The sequence below is a fragment of the Candoia aspera genome, chromosome 3 (assembly GCF_035149785.1).
Source record: "Candoia aspera isolate rCanAsp1 chromosome 3, rCanAsp1.hap2, whole genome shotgun sequence".
NCBI lineage: Eukaryota > Metazoa > Chordata > Lepidosauria > Squamata > Boidae > Candoia > Candoia aspera.
The window spans coordinates 95,294,433-95,315,107 of NC_086155.1; the positions used below are offsets into that span (position 1 = coordinate 95,294,433).

Sequence of the window (20,675 nt, forward strand, 5' to 3'; positions counted from 1 at the left end):
ATGGATCCCCCTGCTCCTATTTTTTTTCAAGTGGGGATATTGATTCTGCTTGGATGAGAAAAGATGTAGAATTTGATGTTTGCCAATGTTTTTACCTGTCTTTTTTTTCCCACTTGGAGGAAGATAATCCAAAGATAAGGGGGGAGATGGTTTTGTAGAAGTTGCAATCAATATATTTATTAATATTTTAACATTCTCATTATTTAAAACAATTCTTGATGGGCCTGAGGAAATACCTTTTCAGTCAATTTAGTAACTTGTAAGTACTCTTTTCTTAATTTTGTTTGATTCACATTCCTTTTTTTTCCCAACAGGCCTGAGAATTCGCTTATTCAATTTTTCACTCAAACTTTTAAGCTGCATGCTATATATAGTTCGAGTCCTCCTGGATGATCCACATCAGCAACATGGATGGTAATCTTTACTTCTTTTAATTTTTCTCTCAAAATACTTGAGAAATGGTTTAACTAAGATCAGCCATGTATAATATATGATCTCCAAACACAATTTCAATTTTAGAGGAGTCATTTGTAGTCCAATTTCATATTTCATTATGTGCAAGGAGAGAGGAATATAAAATTACAAGCAAATCTTCATTAGCAAATTGTTGATATAGTAAAATGTTAAGGAGACAAGAACATTGGTTGTCATTGCTTTTGTATCTCACATAATATACATTACAATGCACTATTTTTTATATGAATTGGTGATCGAGACACAGCGTCTGTCATCTGTGTTGATGCTTCTGGACTTTTCTGCAGTATTTGATAACTTGGATCATCAGATACTCGTGCCCTGGTTGAGATCTTTGGCCATTAGAGCAATGCCTTCTCTTCATTCTTTTATCTCGTTTTTAGTAATTACTCTTTTTCTGTATTGGTTAGTAATTCCTTGTCATAGGCATTTCCTTCTCAGGAGGTGTCCAGCAGGAGATGGTCCTGTGTAATTGTTTATTTCAGTCCTTTGGGTCAACTGATTTCCATTGACGGTTTCCAGTATCACATCTTTTGCAGTGATATTCAGATGTACCAATTATGTGCTAAAACTAAAGATGGAGGTGACATCACAGCATGAATGCCCACTACTTGTCTCAGTCACCCTAAAATCTTAGTTTTTCATCCCAAACATCTCTCTCTCTCTCCCTCTCCACGTGTGTGAGAGAGACCCCCTATCTGTTTCCAGGGCTGAGAAATGGCTCTGTCTTTGTTGCTGGAGATGGGAGGTTTCAGTGGATAGCAAGCTGTCTTGCACAATTTAACTGTTTAAGCCAGTTATTTTCATCTAATGAATATTCATTCATTCATTCATATATCATATTTATATAGCGGACCATCTCACAAAATGTGACTCTGGGTGGCACACATTAAAAAATTTAGAAAACAATAATATAAAAAACAACCAACAATTAAAAATTAATATTACAATTTTTAAAAAGGCAAGGAGAGATTGACAGATATTAACAACAGTGGAGCAACCACAACAAGTCACTATTTCCATTGGGCCCGCAAGCCTGATGATTTAGCCAAGTCTTAAGGACTTGTGAAAAGTTAACAGGGATGGAGCCAGCCTGACCTCCTGGGGCGGGGGTGGTGGTGATGTTCCATAAGGTGGGCACCAAGGCAGAAAAGGTCTGTCTCTGGGTCCCACCAGATGTAGCTCCTTAGCAGACAGGACCAATTATGTGCTAAAGCTAAAGATGGAGGTAACATCACAGCATGAATGCCCACTCACTGTCTCAGTCGTATATCTATTCTGCCAGATCTGATGGGACAGGCAGATGTAATTGGGAAGAGGTAGTCCCTCAAATAACCCAGCCCCGTGCCATGAATATCTGCCAGCTCCTCCATTTCCTGACCACAAAGGCACTGAGGCTCCTGATGAAAGCTGGGCTATGTCAGACCTTGACTATCATAACAGTTTATTTGTCGGACCTTTAGTTCTTTCCCTTTTGACTCAGTTCAGGTATCACTGCTTGTGTTGTCTGTTCCTACTGTTCTTCTTTGTTTTTTCCATAACCATCTACCACAGGTTCCTTCAAACTTTGGTTTGGGTTTTTAGGGCCCTTTGCTACCCTTCTCTATGCAGCATTACAGGTGTTTTGGGATGTGCTTTGCTCTCCCAAAGAACTTTCACAGCTCAGGGTATTCTAGCACCGAGGCTGTCAGCTCCCTGAAAGACAACTGATTTTAATATTTTTAAAAAGATTTTGAAAACATTTTTTTCCAGTACAGGATGTAATGGAAGAAGCTGATCACAGCTGGGCAATATTGTAAAATCTGATCTTTAGCTAGAAACCGAACAAGCTTTCAAATTATCTTGTTGCCATTTATTTGAATGATTTTTTAGTTATTTTTCCAGGATATAGGGCTTCATTAATTGGCTTTGTCTCTTTACTGATTATAAATTATGTGGGTTTTTATTTGGCTTTTGTGTCTTTGCAATTTTATTATATAAATATTTGTAATTATTGGCTGTCCTTCACATTCTGGCATTTTGTGTTTTTTTCAGTTGATTATTATACATCTTGTTGAAAGGTGTTCTGTAAATTACTGTTATTGCTACAGTTGATATTATTATTTATAAGAGTTACCTAGACTTTTGTATATAGAATGTATATGTGTGTTCAGGCCAATATAAATACAGTGTATTTGTTTTTAAATTTAAAAGTAAAGCAGTTTGACTATTGCTAACTACATAAAAAGTGTGCCTCTGACCAACTTTACCTTAAATTTTAACTAACAAAGTGAAAATTTTTGTTTTCATGCAAACCAATAGCCCTGTCTAAAAGCCCTCATAGATTGGACAAGTTTAGTGCTCACACAAAGTCAGTATTTGCAGGAAAGGTTTGCAATATGCCAATTGTAGATGCCTTAATCCAAATCCAGGAAAAATGTTTGACTTTAAAGCACAATCCTGTTTAAATCTCTCTGCATAAGCCTTTGCTTTCCAACAAGGAAAAGAGACCAGTGCTGCTGTGCCTCAACTCCACAGACGATAAATTTTCTTTGAAAGTTTAGTTTCATTTTTCATGAAAGCTGGCTTTGTTAGATCTGAACAAGACCTTGTTTTAAGTCACAGAGTCTTAAAAAAGGAGCTTCAAATAATGGCATGTAACAGCTTGTTTAAATTACCAGAATTTGCTTCAAACCCGACTTGTTTATTTTAAAAAAGTCGACAAGCTAGCTAGCATTCATGAGAAGGAAAACTAAATGCTGCTGAAGGAGAGGGAAAAGAGTACCTAAGCTCATTGCTGATTGAATTCATTCAAGCTTGTATGTGTACTGCTATACCATAGCCTGACCTTCACTTTGTCTAGATGGGAGGATGAACAGGCTAACATGCTCTCATCCCTGCTTCTCCTTGACTGTGATTGCCGGATTGCATCTTGAGCGGACTACAGTAAATGCTATTGAAATCAATGGTTCTATTGTTTATTTGTTTAGTCACTTCCGACTCTTCGTGACTTCATGGACCAGCCCACGCCAGAGCTTCCTGTCGGTCGTCAACACCCCCAGCTCCCCCAGGGATGAGTCCGTCACCTCTAGAATATCATTCATCCACCTTGCCCTTGGTCGGCCCCTCTTCCTTTTGCTTTCCACTCTCCCTAGCATCAGCATCTTCTCCAGGGTGTCCTGTCTTCACGTTATGTGGGCAAAGTATTTCCGTTTTGCCTTTAATATCATTCCCTCAAGTGAGCAGTCTGGCTTTATTTCCTGGAGGATGGACTGGTTTGATCATCTTGCAATCCAAGGCACTCTCAGAATTTTCCTCCAACACCACAGTTCCAAAGCATCTATCTTCCTTCTCTCAGCCTTCCTTATGGTCCAGCTCTCACAACCATATGTTACTATGGGGAACACCATTGCTTTAACCATGCGGACCTTTGTTGTCAGTGTGATGTCTCTGCACTTAACTATTTTATCGAGATTTGTCATTGCTCTTCTCCCAAGGATTAAGCGTCTTCTGATTTCCTGACTGCAGTCAGCATCTGCAGTAATCTTCGCACCTAGGAATACAAAGTCTTTCGCTCCTTCTACATTTTCTCCCTCTATTTGCCAGTTATCAATCAAGCTGGTTGCCATAATCTTGGTTTTTTTGAGGTTTAGCTGCAAGCCAGCTTTTGCACTTTCTTCTTTCACCTTCATCATAAGGCTCCTCAGTTCCTCTTCACTTTCAGCCATCAAAGTGGTATCATCTGCATATCTGAGATTGTTAATGTTTCTTTCAGTGATTTTAACTCCAGCCTTGGATTCCTCAAGCCCAGCATGTTGCATGATGTGTTCTGCATACAAGTTGAATAGGTAGGGTGAGAGTATACAGCCCTGCCGTACTCCTTTCCCAATCTTAAACCAGTCCGTTGTTCCGTGGTCTGTTCTTACTGTTGCTACTTGGTCGTTATACAGATTCTTCAGGAGGCAGACAAGATGACTTGGTATCCCCATACCACTAAGAACTTGCCACAATTTGTTATGGTCCACACAGTCAAAGGCTTTAGAATAGTCAATAAAACAGAAATAGATGTTTTTCTGAAACTCCCTGGCTTTTTCCATTATCCATCGGATATTGGCAATTTGGTCCCTAGTTCCTCTGCCTTTTCTAAACCCAGCTTGTACATCTGGCAGTTCTCACTCTATGAATTGCTGAAGTCTACCTTGCAGGATCTTGAGCATTACCTTACTGGCATGTGAAATGAGTGCCACTGTTCGATAGTTTGAACATTCTTTAGTGTTTCCCTTTTTTGGTATGGGGATATAAGTTGATTTTTTCCAGTCTGATGGCCATTCTTGTGTTTTCCCAATTTGCTGGCATATAGCATGCATTACCTTGACAGCATCATCTTGCAAGATTTTGAACAGTTCAGCTGGGATGCTGTCGTCTCCTGCTGCCTTGTTATTAGCAATGCTTCTTAAGGCCCATTCAACTTCACTCTTCAGGATGTCTGGCTCTAGCTCACTGACCACACCGTCAAAGCTATCCCCGATATTGTTATCCTTCCTATACAGGTCTTCTGTATATTCTTGCCACCTTTTCTTGATCTCTTCTTCTTCTGTTAGGTCCTTGCCATCTTTGTTTTTGATCATACCCATTTTTGCCTGGAATTTACCTCCAATGTTTCTAATTTTCTGGAAGAGGTCTCTTGTCCTTCCTATTCTATTGTCTTCTTCCACTTCCACACATTGTTTGTTTAAAAATAATTCCTTATCTCTTCTGGCTAACCTCTGGAATTTTGCATTTAATTGGGCATATCTCCCCCTATCACTATTGCCTTTTGCTTTCCTTCTTTCTTGGGCTACTTCTAGTGTCTCAGCAGACAACCATTTTGCCTTCTTGGTTTTCTCTTTCTTTGGGATGTATTTTGTTGCCGCCTCCTGAACAATGTTGCGAACTTCTGTCCAGAGTTCTTCCGGGACCCTATCTACTAAGTCCAGTCCCTTAAATCAATTCTTCACCTCCACTGCATATTCCTTAGGAATATTCGTGAGCTCATATCTAGCTGATCTGTGGGTCTTCCCTAATCTCATTAGTCTGATCCTAAATTGTGCAATAAGAAGTTTGTAGCTGAACTACAGTCAGCTCCAGGTCTTGTTTTTACCAACTGTATAGATGTCCGCCACCTTTGGCTGCAAAGGATGTAGTCAATCTGATTTCGGTGTTGTCCATCTGGTGAAGTCCATGTATAAAGCCGTCTCTTATGTTGTTGGAAGAGAGTGTTTGTTATGCAGAGTGAGTTGTCTTGGCAAAATTCTATCAGCCTATGTCCTGTTTCGTTTTGTTCTCCCAGGCCATGCTTAGCTGTAATTCCAGGTGTCATTTGACTGCCCACCTTAGCATTCCAGTCTCCCGTGATGAAAATAACATCTCTTTTAGGCCTGTTGTCCAGTAGGTGCTGCAGATCCTCATAGAACTGCTCTACTTCAGCTTCTTCAGCATCTGTGGTTGGGGCGTATATTTGGATCACTGTGATGTTAGATGGCTTGCCCTGAATTCGAATTGAGATCATTCTATCGTTTTTTGGATTGTATCTAAGCACTGCTTTAGCCACTTTACTATTAATTATGAAGGCTACTCCATTTCGTCTGTGGTCCTCTTGTCCATAGTAGTAGATCTGGTGGTCATTTGATGTGAAGTGGCCCATTCCAGTCCATTTCATTTCACTGATGCCCAAAATGTCTATCTTTAATCTTGACATCTCACCAGTAACCACATCCAATTTGCCCTGGCTCATAGTTCTTACATTCCAGGTTCCAATGGTGCGTTGATCCTTAGAACATCGGATTCGCCGTTCACCACCAGCACCATCGGCCACTAGCCGTCCTTTCGGCTTTGAGCTAGCTGCGTCATCACGTCTGGGGCTAGTTGAACTCATCCTCTGTTCCTCCCCAGTAGCATTTTGACCATCTTCCGACCTGGGGGTCTCATTTTCGGGTGGTATACCGACATATCTCTGGTTGTACTGATCCATTTAGTTTTCACAGCAAGAATACTGGGATGGGTTGCCATTACCTTCCCAGGGATCGCATTAGTCTGACCTCATGGCATCATTGAGGTGCTCAAGCTCCAGCACCACGACAAGGTAATGATCCTTTGCTGAAGGAAATCAATGGTACTTATACAGTAAATATGCAAAGGTTTCTATTTGCCTCACAGTCCAGCTGTGAGGTGTTCTCTTTATGCAAAAGAGGCAGAGGGGGAAAGGAATGACTATCTCCATTACCTCAAAGATTTCTTCCATATTTCTATTGCCATCATGTAGAATAAGCTGAGATAAACAGATCCATTCCGATCATTGCAGAAGCCTATGCATTCTAACCTGGAGTAAGCACTATTAAACTTACTATGGACTACATGTATATACATTTGCACTTTCTATGCATAGCAAAATTGTTTGTTGAGTTTTCTGTGAAAAATCTTTTGACTTTTCTTTTATTCCATACTTAGCTATCGGTTCCAGTTACTTCAACAGTGTCCTGTTTTGCTCTTCCACCTTCCCTTCCTTCCCTTCATACTTCTTACAAGTACTTGTAAGAAATAATGGTTGTTGGGGAGGATTTATTGAATTTATTGAAATGAGGTGCCTTTTTATTGAGAATTAATTTTATTCACTATTTATTTATTCAATTAAAAATAATTGATTTTTTGTCCTTGTTTTATTCTTGGAATGTAGCTTTGAAACAGTGTGTGTAGACATAGGCAAACAGAGTTGTGTATGCAAGTCTGTCTTACAGGATTTATAGAATTTATTGAAATGTGCCTTTTTATTGAGAATTAATCTCATTCAGTAGTTATTTATTCAATTAAAATTAGATTTTTGTCTTGTCCTTGTTTTATTCTTGGAATGTAGCTTCAGAACAGTGTGTACATATGCAAACACACAGTTGTGCATGCAAGTACATTTATAGTATTCAGGGAAAAAAAACATCTTCAGGATTGGCTTCAGCTAAAGTTCACAGCATTAGCTTGACATTGTAGAGAAATTAGGCATTGCACAGTTGTTTTGTGCTGTTTATAATTTTACATCTAATCTCCCCTTTTTTTCCTTTTTAAAAGGTTTGCCTTAGTTTTAGTTATCTTTCAAGTAAATATACTATACATGAAACTTTATCAAAACTTTAGAAATTTCCAGTTTCAGTCAGTCTGATGAAATGTATCTCAAGTCAGTCTGAATCTTCACAATCATCTAACTATAGTTTCCTTTCCTCTTGATAATATAATTCTAACAGAATAATAGAAACATCATTTGTAGATCTTATTCTGTAGTTGCAGTAATTTTAATGAAACAGGTAGCTATAATAAATGAAGCCTGGTATTTGTTTCCCATAATTATTGTATTTCCTAGGAGTATATATCTACAGAGAATGTCAGAGCTGTTTATTTTAATAGCTGGAATATAAAATGCACTATATGCAACCTAATAATACTGAAAGCATTATTTTAAAGTTGACAGTTACCTCCAAACTGAATCTCATCTCTTGGGAGAGAACAGAGCAGATGACATACTGGTAGGAGAAACCAGGATATTGCTGCAAACTAATATGGTATGAATGAGTCTTCCCATTAGTAGATATCTTGGTGGTTCCCAGGAATATCATTATTATTCCTGTGGATAGTTGTGCCATCTTCCAGATTAGCTTGGAAAATCTCTAACATTTAAATTTGGAATTGGCACATGCATGGCTTTTAGTTTGCAGCTATTTACACAGACACACACACACATATGTGTGTGTGTGTGTTTTCCCAGTGAAAAGTTGTGAAGTCAGGAGGATAATGTATGCTTCTTTCTTTTGACATGAATGCTTTTATAATTGGCAGCTCAAGGGAAGATGTGGCAAGTAGTCCAAAATATAAGTAATTTGCAAATAATAATTAAAAACAGGATTCTGCCATATAATCAAGAGTCAGGTTGAATTAAATGGTAAAACACTTAGAAATTAAGGTTGTTATTTGTATTTGCCTATTTTCCTTTTGTTGTCTTATTTTATGCCTCTGTTAATATGAAATGAAAGTCGGATTCTTTTTTTTTTCTCCCTGAGGCCCATTTATATTAATGAGTTTCTTCTTTGGAAAAACAATGATTTTTAACAAAATTGTATGCATGTGTTTTAATACATTATCCCTGTAGGTGGCATTAATATTAAATCTTCATGTGGAACCACTTTTCATCTGAATTTGTCTGAAAGGCAGTCTTTACCCCTAAGCTTAAAATCTAGCAAAGACATGATAAAGGGGGGAAAATGGGAAAGCAAGCCTTGGAGCAGCAGTTCTTTTAGCAGCCTGTGACTTTGGCTCGGTTGCCTTTCCCCTTGTCATGACGCTTGTCAAGGAAAGCAGTTGATTTGAGTTTTTTGTTAAATCCTTTTTATCCTGCATTTTGTCGAACGAGATCAAGGCGGTGTATATTGGGTCATCCCTCGTTTTATCCTTACAACCACCACCTTGTGAGATACAGTGGACTGAAGAAAATAACAAAGTCATGTATGAACTGGATCCCTTGGGTCTCAGTGCAGTACTATCCATCCTAGTGATCTTAAGTCTCCTTGCTAGGGGCAGAGGAATAGTAATTTAATTAAGCTAGGTCATAGATCAAAGGAATATATATTTTAGATAAATGCTATAAATAAAACTGGGGAAAATAGAACTAGAAATCTAGCTTCAGCTCTATTTGCACATAATTGATTATGACATGAAATAATGTAGTTGTTAAAGCCATTTTAACTTTCACTGCAACAAACATTATACTTTTGGAATATTTACTGAAGGATTTTGCATCTCCCTATATTATTCTGTTACTACTTTTGGAAGGCTCTACTAATAAATTTGGCATATCCTTACACAATGTTTATTTTTCTGTACAACAAGCATGTCAGTTGGTTGGTTACATGCTAAGGAGATATGTTTTTGTACAAAATGTTCTAAGCAATTTAAAAAAATCTTTTAAAATGATCCACTGACTTGAATGAGACCGTTTGATGTACTGAGTCTTTGGATTTTGTGCTTTTGAATTCATAACATCAGAATATAATTATTACAATTAATATACCATTCTAGAATAGAGTAGGATAGGATAGGATAGGATAAACTTTTATTGTCATTCCACTATACACCAAGGTACACATTAAAATGAAATTCCATTGCAATTGGCTCACAAAAAAATAATTACTATAATATATAATATATATATTTATCATTCCACTCCCCTAATCATTATCCCAAATAAATAACACATTCCTACATACAACATGTGCCACAATGAAATGAGAGGGGATTATTAAGAGTTCAGGAGTCTAATAGCCCAGGGGACATTAAATGCACTAAATCTAAGACTGAAAAAGAATATAAAAGTTTCAAATGCTAGATTTTAGTTACTGTGATCTCAACCTCCTCTTCCTTCACTATTCCCTGTACTTTAAAGCACTTTTGCCATATCCTAATGTGATAGTTGTGGAAAAATCATCCCAGAGCAACTTTGTCTGCTTAAAAAGAAGGTAGGATCTCATTACAACTTCTCTCTAAATTCATCAGCTGCACCAGTAATTTCCAGTGCAATGGAATAAATATTCAATATTTAAAGGGTGCCAAGGTTAAGATCTTCCCATCTTGAATTTTATATTTTGTACTAGTATTTATAATTTTATGTATTTATATTGAATTGCCACCATTTTTATTATTTGTAAGCCACCCAGAGTTGTCCATGAGATGGGCGGCAGATAAATAAAATAAAATAAAATAAATAAAGGACATTGCAAAATATAATGTGCAGAAAGCAGAAGTTTTCTTAGTATGATCACGATAATATATTTTTTAAAAAGAATGTTAACCAGCTGCTTATCACTTCATTTATATAGGAGTGATGAATCATTTAAAATGTTTCCCAACAAAAGTCTATAGGTTTATATTGTACTGTAGTCCAGCTGGTAGTTTCCAATTAGTTATCAAATTAATTCCTAATTAATTTGTTCATGAAGTCAGTGGGGTTTTAAATAAACTTGTCTAAGACTTATCTATCAGGGAATTTATAATACAATACAATACAGTACAGTACAGTAATATATAATTGTGGTCACTAGAAAAATGACTTGATGGCACACATTCTCTCTCTCTCTCTCTACCTCTCTACAAGCCGCAATGACAGTGCACACATCATAATGTTGTCATGCAAATGACATTAATTCTGTAATAACACTAATTACATAATTCGTGAGATTTGCACAATGATATCACAGCGCATGGATGTTCTGTGCCGCCCCCTTCCATTGACCTCCATGGATACATTCCCATAATTCTCAGGCAGCCAAAATCTTCATGGTAACTCCCGTGAAATATGAATGGTTTTGTTATTTGTTTTGTTTTTGGTATATTAAAAAAGTAAAATTAAGCAAAGTTATGCTCTATTATATCTTATGTTGCATAAAAATTAGTTTGGTTCTGTGTTCTAAATATCCCATGTTAACATCCTAAAATATTTGTTTTATTTTAATGTGCACCAAACAATATGTTTGGTGCACAGCTACAGGGGGTGCTGGATGAAGCAAATTATCTGGACCCTTTTCAGTCTGGGTTCAGGCTGGGGCACAGCACTGAAAAAGCATTGTCAATTACCTTTGGATTGGGATGGTGCAACCATCCTGGCTTTCCTGGTCCTCTTAGCGGCTTTTGATACCATTGACCTTCTGGACTGCTTCAGGGGTTGGGAATAGGAGGCGCTGTGTTAAGGTGGTTCTCCTCCTCCTTCCACGGCTGGTTCCAGTTGGTGTTGGTGGGAGAGGAGAGGTCAAGCCTTAGGCCTCTGCAATGTGGGGTGCCTGAGGGCTCGAGCCTTTCGCCTCTCCTTTTTAACATCTACATGAAACTGCTGGGGGAGGTCATCTGTCAGTATGGGGTGCAGTATACCCTGTTATATATCTCTACTCCTAGCCAGACAGGTGATGCTGTGGTGACGTTGGCCTACTGCCTAGAGGCTGTAAGGGTCTGGATGGGGAGGAACTGGCTTCAACTCAATCCTGGCAAGACAGAGTGTCTCTGGGGTTTTGGCCCCCTAGGCCCAGGTGATATTTCATTTCTGACTCTGGATGGGGTAGCATTCCCCCAGACTGAGTTGGTGTGTACTTTGGTGGTCCTCCTAAACTCATGGCTCCTGCTGGAGGAACAGGTGGTAGCCATGGCTAGAAGGGCTTTGCACAGATTCATCTGGTGCACCAATTGCACCCTTTCCTGGACTGGGAGGCCTTGCTTACAGTCACTCAAATGGGTCACTTCCCATTTGGATTACTGCAATGCACTCTACATGGGGCTGCCCTTGAAGACCACCCAGAATCTACAACTGGTCCAGAATGCAGCAGCACATGCAGTAATGGGTGCCCCCATGTTTACCCATGCAACATCTCTGTTGCAGGAGCTGCACTGGCTCCTGGTTTCATTCCAGGCACAATTCAGGGTGCTGGCTATTACCTTTAAAGCCCTACATGGCACAGGGCCAGGTTATCTGTGGGACCGCCTGTCCCTAAGGACATCTAGGAAGCATGCCTTTTCCGTGGCAGCCCTTACCCTGTGGAACACCCTTCCACCGAGCCTTCTGAAAAGCACTTAAGACCTAGCTTTCCCCTCAAGCACTGGGATAGGGTGAGCTTGATGTGATATGTGTGTGACTTAGTGATGGACTGCATGTGAAAGTGGTGCCAGGTTTTAATGTTTGTGGTTTTAATAGATATATGTATATTTTAATTCTGTACTGATGTTGTTTTAACGGTTGGTTGGAAGCCACCCGGAATTCAGTATAAGATGGTCGGCTATATAAATGTTTTAAATAAATAAATGAATAAATGTTTGACAATATATTTCTTCTATAAACAAGCAACCCTCACAATTTATTGTCTTTAATTTTTTAAATTTTAACCTGCATGATATTTTACAACCCTTTCAAAATGTTATTATAACGAACTAATAATTTTGTCTGGCTTTCTTTTTTTCATAACATATTTTGTTATGATATTATTCTGTTTTCTAAATGAAAATGGATTTTACATTTGGATGTCTGCTAGCAAGGAATTAAACCAGGGATGTTCCAGTCAAAACAACACTTCTGCAGAGATAGATTGGTAAGTTTCAGGATGTGTTTACAACAGCAATGAAATGTTTTTAACTTAAATTATTAGGTTATTTTTCTAAATAATGTACTTATTGATATAAGCAGGAGCTGTCCTTTTGCAAAATGGGTAGCTAGCTGATTGTAGTTATTCTGAATGAACCAAAATGTGATGGTGATAGGAAGAAAGGTTTTGAAACAAACTTCATCAGTCATTTGAATTTAGGGCTTTCCAAATATTTTATTAATAATATCGAAGCACTCTAGATTATATATCAAGAAATAAATTTCATTTTGATTAATCAAACTGAAATGCTTCATATGTTACATGCTGGCTGTGTTTACAAGATATACTGCACCAGTACCAACCCTGCTCTGTCCTCTGTGTTTCCAGGGTCTATTAGACATTTTGTCACATTTTTTAAATTTAAAAAAATAGCATTCTGACCATCCAGAGAACAAAGCAATTAAATAAGCTCCTCCCCAACTTCATGGCAGGCCCATGTCTCACGGTTGAAGTAATGTACAACTGTTGTCACTATATTACAAGCTATAGCTATTCCTTAAGTTTCCCTTGTGTTATAGAAATCTGACCATGCAGGTTTTCATGGGCAGAAATTGCTATGAACATGGAGAAAACTGTATGAATAGGTGTTGCAGCTATCAAATGATACCCTGTCCTCTGGTATGAAGAAGCCATGGTTGACTTCAGTTCTGAAAACAAAGACAAGAAGATAGCTACTCTTCGTGGAAAACAAAAAGAAATCCCATGGTAGTTTTTATATTACTTTGGCCCAAGATAAGAACTGCTCCTGTTCTTATCTTATTCAAATGACTAATGTGTGAAGAACAGTAATGGTTTTCATAGAAAGATAAGCTAGTCACTCATGACGTTTGATGTGATTGCAGCATTTGATGGGAAGGTGGGCCATAGATTACTTCATATACTGTCTGGAACATTCAATCAGTTTCTTAAATATAGAGCAGCCTTTCTCAACCTTTTGACCCTGGAGGAACCCTTGAAATATTTTTCAGGCCTCGGGGAACCCCTGCACATTCAGGGTCAAATATAGGACAGAAGTACAAAATTACTATATTTGTTTCATGTGTAGGCCTCTATATATGCATTGACAGTGTTCTTAAACTAAAACTAAAAAATGAAACATACCTCCTTAATGTGAAGTTGCCTGAATTTGAAATAATTTTTAAGTAAATTGTAATCTCCCAGGGAACCCCTAGTGACCTCTTGCGGAACCCTGGTTGAGAAATCCTGTTGTAGAGTGCCTCCCTCCCTCCGTCCCTCCCTCCTGAATTGAAATAATTTGAATGTATAAACTTTATAAGGAAAATAAAAAGTAATTTCAGAGTGTTAATTAGGATTATAAAGGAGAATGGCTTGCTCAGGTAAGGTTTCCTTGTCCTTCCAAATAAAGAAATAAATAAATTGGAAATTTATTCCTTTTGTTGCTGTAATTTTTCAGGTCACTTATTATCTGGGTGAATCGAAGCTTACCTTTGTGGGGACTGCAGGTAAAGTATAGTTTCATTTTTGTAGGTTTTGCAGATGTGTAATAACATTTCAGAGTAAACGATGGATACTTATTAACAGAATGGGAAATTAGTCCAGAGGTCTTTCTAAAAATATATATTCTGTATTTTATAATGTTATTCACTATACGAAGTTAGGGGGATTACTATGATTACCAGTCAAGAAGATACAGCCACTCCTCATTTAGCAGCTACCTTGTTTAGCGACTGCTCGCAAATACAATACTAATTTTTTAAAAATAATTTTCCTGCCAGTGTGCGCACCTACAATCAAATTTTGTGCACCCAACAACAACGCACACCAGAGTGAGAATAATACTGGCATAGCTGTATGAGAGAACTTTATCTGAATGAGATAGCAGAAACCAGTGATCACAGCATCTCTCCGTCTTTCTCTCAGCCATGGGTTTGCTTAGCAACCATTTCGCTTCTGATTTAAGGAATGGATTGCAGTCACTAAACAAGGAGAGGATGTACAGATAGTCCTCGACCTACAACCAATCATTCAGCAACCATTCAAAGTTATGAAGGTGCTGAATGAATGGTGGTTATGACTGGTCCTCAGAGTTTTGGCCGTCCCAGCACCCCTGCGGTCACATGATCACGATCTGGGTCCTTGGCAACCCATTTGCACTTACGACCAGTTGCCAAGCACCTCACAATATGTGATTGCCATTTGCAACCTTCCTTGCCGGCTTCCCCAGAAAGTCACCTCCCCAACCTGTGCTGCATCCTGCGCACCCTCCCCAACCCATGTGGTACCTCTCATGCACTCTCACATACCCTCCCTGACCCTTACCATGACTCTTGGGCACCCCCTTGCACCCTCGTGCAACTTCCCCGACCCCCGCCACACCTCTTGCACACTTTCTTGCACCCTTGCACACTCTCCCTCACCCACACTGTGCCTCTTGTGCACCCTCTCATGACCCACCGCACATCCTCCTCAACTTGTGCATCCTCACGCACCCTCCCTGATCCTCCCCAACCTAGACAGCATACCCCCTTGCACTCTCACTCACTCTCCCTGACCTTCCCCAACCTAGACGGCATACCCCCTTGCACTCTCACACTCTCTCCCTGACCTTCCCCAACCTTCATGGTGTACCCCCTCCCTCCCTCCCTCCCCCAGCACCTAATTCTTTTACAATGTAAGCATTGTTAGGTTCCCAATATCAACAGCATTTTTTGTCCAGGTTAAGGTGGTCAGAAAATTAGACAGTCAGATATAAGCTGTCTTCTTGAACTCCTTCTCTTCATATTGCCAATTGTCAAACACATATGGCAAAGTATCATATTTTTGTGAGAGAAGCTAGATACCTTGCAATCTCCTCTGCCAGACAACGTAAGGGAAATAGTACACTTCTTCTAACAGAAGCAGCACAATTTGCCAAGCAGGAATTACATATACAGTAGCTTATCATTCAGCTGATTCAGCAGCCAAGAGCAAGCTTATTAAGATAGATATGTCTACAACCGACAACTGCTCAGATTCATGGCCATGAAGCATAAGAAATAGTCTGTTGAAACACGGGGAAAGTGGGAATATGAAAAATTAGGTTTAAACTGCTGTTGGTATAAGAGAGAACTGAGTCCTCAGACTGAGAAAAGGCAATCAATTGTTTAATATGGCCTCATTTTAATTGGTGAAGCCCCACAGTAACTATGCATGACTCTGCTCCACTGGACTGCTAGAGAAGGCCAACGCTGAATTGTTTTTTTTTTTCCTTTACTCTGTTCGCCACCCTGAGTAACGTTTGCAAGATGGGTGGCTATATAAATCGATATAATAAAATAATAAGTAGTAAACAAATGCTGGCAATTTGTGAACTAAATACAATTGGTACTGAGATATAGAATATCCCTGTAGCTTCTGCTATGATTGAGCACATTTGGAATGGAAAGGTACTTCCTATCAGAGCATATAGACACGTCATTTTTCCTTGATGGGAAGGTAGTAGTACTCGTGAATTTCCTTCTTTCTGTAAGGTCAAGGGAAATTCTTCAAGCCTAATCCTACTCTTCTTTCACATCTTTTCTACCACATAAAGACAGGAGTGCAGGAACAGCCCTACTGAACAATGGTGAACATCCTCTTGATTGGATAGCAGTAGTAGTTTCTGTAGCTGATGTAACTTCTTGTCTTTAAAATTAGCGGTCCAGGAACACATAGCCCATAATAAACTGCCCATGCAACTGTTATAAGATGTTATGGCCCTCTAAATAATTAACAGTGAATATTGAGATGATTAGAATTCTGAAGACTTTGTCACCAAAATGAAGCATTCATTCATAATAACTGCAGCATCTGATTCACTTCAGCTAGAATCTGTGTTACTTATCTGCAGCTATTTCAACATTTTCCCAATGTTGCTGATATTTCTATACTTTCACAACTTGTAATATCTGTGCTGAATCGTGATTATGCATTTGTTCAGAGTTCTGGTCATTCATTAACTCAGGATGGCTGTTTAAAATTAAGAGTTACTCATGCTAATCTTTTATTTAGAATTCCAGACTCAGTAATGATATGTTTATCCAAATACCAGTTTCTAGAAGATTTGATAGTTATGCAGTTGTTTTAAGCCATTTTTTTTTGTTTTTAATAGCAGTTTTGAAATTAATGGGGCTCTACTGGTTTAAAATGACGGAGTAAAAATCTTTTATAACATTGTATTTTAAGACCTGGGAAGAGCCAAATTTATTGAGGAATCAAGTTATCAGCTTAGATGATGTAGCTTGGCACTTATAATGATTTTGTAAGTTCCATAAGTAGAAGCCACCAAGGAATGCTACTCCGCAGCTACCATTAATTTTGGTATGATACCTGGAAAATTGGCATAAATTCCAGAGAAGTGAATGGATTTTGTGAAGCACTAATATCTTGGCAGATGGTCCAGTTAGTTGATAAAACACAATTCCGGCAGTTCTGTGTAAGACAGTAATGCCACTGATTCTCTGTAATGGTGCCTTCAGTTCACGTTGATTTATGTCTCTTTTATAAAAATGGAGGATAGGTTTCTGGATCCTGGACCCTGGGGTCAAACAGCAGCGGGAAGCTGTCATATTCATGCTATGTTTCTGGAGAGCCAGAGATACTTAGATGGTCAATATTGGAAAAAGAATCTGGGAATAAATCAAATTCAGGGCAAAATCATTCTTAGTCTGATATGGAAAGACACTTTTCTGTGCACTGGCTTATTGTATGGATCAATACTCAGTCTTCACAAATTAGCTGTTGCTGAATGATTAATGTCTAAAGTACTGGGAAAAATAGTGATGCTTATGTGTATGTTGGTCAATCAACAGAAAAAAATAGAACATAGAAAACAGACTGTTGATTTGAATAGTCAAAATGCAAAGCCATTTGTCATCTGAATTACAAAATGACGCACAGGTTAAGAACTTAAAGGATTTTGAAAATTTGAAGACTAAATTCTGTGCTTATCGTTCACCTAGTTCTGATTTCTTTTGAGTCCTATATATGTATTTTCCATATTGCTTAGTCCTCAAAAATTGCCAAATTTCACATGCATGTCATTCCTGTAGGTATCAGTGGCTTTAATAAGTCTGTTGGAAACTACACTTCTGAGCTATCTCAGTTATAAAGTAAGTACTTACGATTATATCCTTCCAGAGCCAAAGTACATTGTGATCTAGTCTCTTACAATGTGATACTCTAGGCATAATAATAGAATTAGTCTTCAAGTATAATTTTTAGACAATGGCAGAATTGTCTGTTTTTAAAAACTAATGCAATAAAAACCAATTAGCAATTAAATAAATGTAAATCCTGATCTCTCCCTCTCTCTTTCTCTTTCCAAACATCATGCATGTCATAAATATTTTTGTTCATTCCTAAATATTCATTCAGAAAGTAATGATGAAAATTGAAATATAAATAAACACATACATAAATATTAGTTGATGAGTAGCACTTTTTCAAGCAAATTTCTGCCACTTGCTGTGACCTAATATTTCTTGAGACACAGCATCTTATTATCAGGAAAAAGACTGCTGCAATTATATAACTTTGTTACTCCCATCTTACTAGAAATTAAAATACAGTGTTGCTGTATTGATCAAAGTTTATTTGTAAGTGTATTTGAATATTTATTACTCTGAATGAGTCTATGATACGTGTGTATAGTAAGGTTTCTCTATATTCTTTTAAATATCAGGAAGCATTTTATACTTTTCATAATGACAATGATGGAAAATGGGAATCTTTCTTAGTGAGAAAAAGCAAGAATTAACTACGCTGCTTATATTCAAATTGAATATGAGTTTTCTTCAGATTTATTTGATTTTGCTAATATAGTTAACTGAAACAGTGTTTTGTAATTATAAAGAAAATGGTTCTTTTTTGTTTCTGTGTCATGTTACAAAAGTAATGTATGTAGACTCTTTTCCATTATTTCTTCTAAAATTCTGAGTGGATCATCTGCACCCATAATTAATAAACCATGTAATAGGGCTAAAAGTACATTCACTTTAGATTAGTGCTATAAAAGTCCCGTGCTTTATTACGTAAGTCTAAGGTCATCTTTAGCTTCAGGCTTAACTCTGGATCAATACACATATTCCATAAAATAATATACTGTATAGACAATATAATATAGTAGAAGTTTAAGTTTAAGTTTAAAGCCAGGGTGGAGGGTGGGGGAACTGTTCCCTGTATCAGAAATTATTCAATGCAATAAACTGACATTCTCTTTTGTATATCCAATGGGGATGAAATTACTGATAATAATACTTGTACTCCTAACTGCAAATAATATGCAGATGTGGAGTCCTTGATGCTCTCTGAGCCTTGCTGTTTTCTTGCAGATGTTTCATTGCCACACTAGGCAACATCTTCAGTGTGAGGGTCTGGCACTGAAGATGTTGCCTAGTCTGGCAATGAAACGTCTGCAAGAAAACAACAAGGCTCAGAGAGCACCAAGGACTCCACAGTTCAACCCTGAGCTACAAATAATCTCTTCGATTAATATGCAGATGGTACTGACAATGACTTTTGACAGAAACTTTATTATGAACCTGGTTTCATAGATTCCATTAATGCATATGCAAGTCTATAACCATAATTAATGCCTATGTATACCAATACATGAAATATGTACACACAGACACATACACACAAATATATATGTGCACGCACACACACACACATGTACAAATATGCATGAACAAACTCATGCCATAGACATCTACATGTAGGTATCAGGAAATAGAGCTCTTTGGAGAATATTAAGCTAAGTTGGACAGAAGACAGAGCTGATTGGCTTACATTTGGTCAAACATACACTACCACAGCTCCTTCTTCTAAAAAAAATTTGCTAGGCATAGCTAATATACTCTATTTTGCATAATAAGAAATTTGAATTTTTCACAGTGAACCATATATAAATATGTTGCTACGCATCACCCATGATGAATTACAGTATTTATATGGAAAAAAAAGATCACTACTGGTTGTTAGTGTTGTGTTTCATTTTACCTTGATTTTTAAAAGGGAAACATATGGGAACAAGTTGTACGAATTCCTTTTCTGCTGGAAATCATCAATGCTATTCCTTTCATCATTACAGTAAGTTTCTATCCATGATTTTTATGTGAGAGGGATGAAGCAAATTTTTCTGTGTATCTGTGGAAAAACTGTGAGATCATTCAATTCTGGTGCTCAGCACAAATTCCTTGACTTGTTTTTGTTTTTCATTTTAATCATGGACAGATGACTTGTGGTCTCTAGTCCTCAGGAGGCCTCATTCCTTTTTCTCACAGTGTAACTGATTACTTATTAGTTACATAGTAGAGGTTGAGGCAACTCTTTGTATAAGAATCTGAGATTGGGGAGCTGGTTCTATTGCTGACAGGATTGATGTCTTCTCATTGCTAGGAATAGCAAAAGAAAAGATTTTTCATCAGTTTCCTTCCACTAATCCCATTGCCATGTAGACTGTGCTTCCAAGTCATCTTTTATCATGTGTGGTCCTTGAAGAATGAAAAGATTACTTGTGTTACATGTCTCTTGCGGTTGATTCCATTTGATGGATCTCAGAATTCAAGTTAAAAGAAAGTAAGCCATCGTAAATCTGAAATCTGCTGTTCATTTTGTACAACATCTAGCATCGAAAGTACCTTATGGAACCTTTGTTCATCATCATCTTTCCCAACAGGCGTGCCCACACACATACATACACCAAACTATAAACTTCTTGGTCCTAACGTAAGCCAGCAAACTACACTTAAAATTAGGGAGGCACAAACTGCAGTTGTTATTCCATGGATAATTCAATTCTACCTATTTTGGCTTAGAACTAAGCTTCATTTCAGAAGTTTCTGGTGATCATATTGGGATAACAACTTTAATCAAAAGTAAGAATTGGGATTGAAAGAAAGTAGGTCAAATATCAAAGTTGTCCCTGCTCAGGTGAATTTTCGCATGTATTTTTGCTAGCTCTGCTGTTGTCCAGCAAAAAAACACAGATACATGAAATTTAATCATGTTAAATGTATTTCTTCTTTGATTTTTATTGTACTTGGA

General features: G+C 37.8%; 1 protein-coding gene across 1 annotated transcript in view; it reads left to right on the forward strand.

Moving 5' to 3' along the window:
* Positions 1 to 20,675, forward strand: part of KCNT2 (potassium sodium-activated channel subfamily T member 2) — a 240,259-nt gene that overhangs the window by 97,763 nt on the left and 121,821 nt on the right. The window contains exons 3-6 of the mRNA XM_063298399.1: positions 315 to 414; positions 14,062 to 14,110; positions 17,678 to 17,737; positions 19,644 to 19,718. Coding sequence (XP_063154469.1) covers positions 315 to 414; positions 14,062 to 14,110; positions 17,678 to 17,737; positions 19,644 to 19,718 — 284 coding nt within the window. The remainder of the gene's footprint in view (positions 1 to 314; positions 415 to 14,061; positions 14,111 to 17,677; positions 17,738 to 19,643; positions 19,719 to 20,675) is intronic.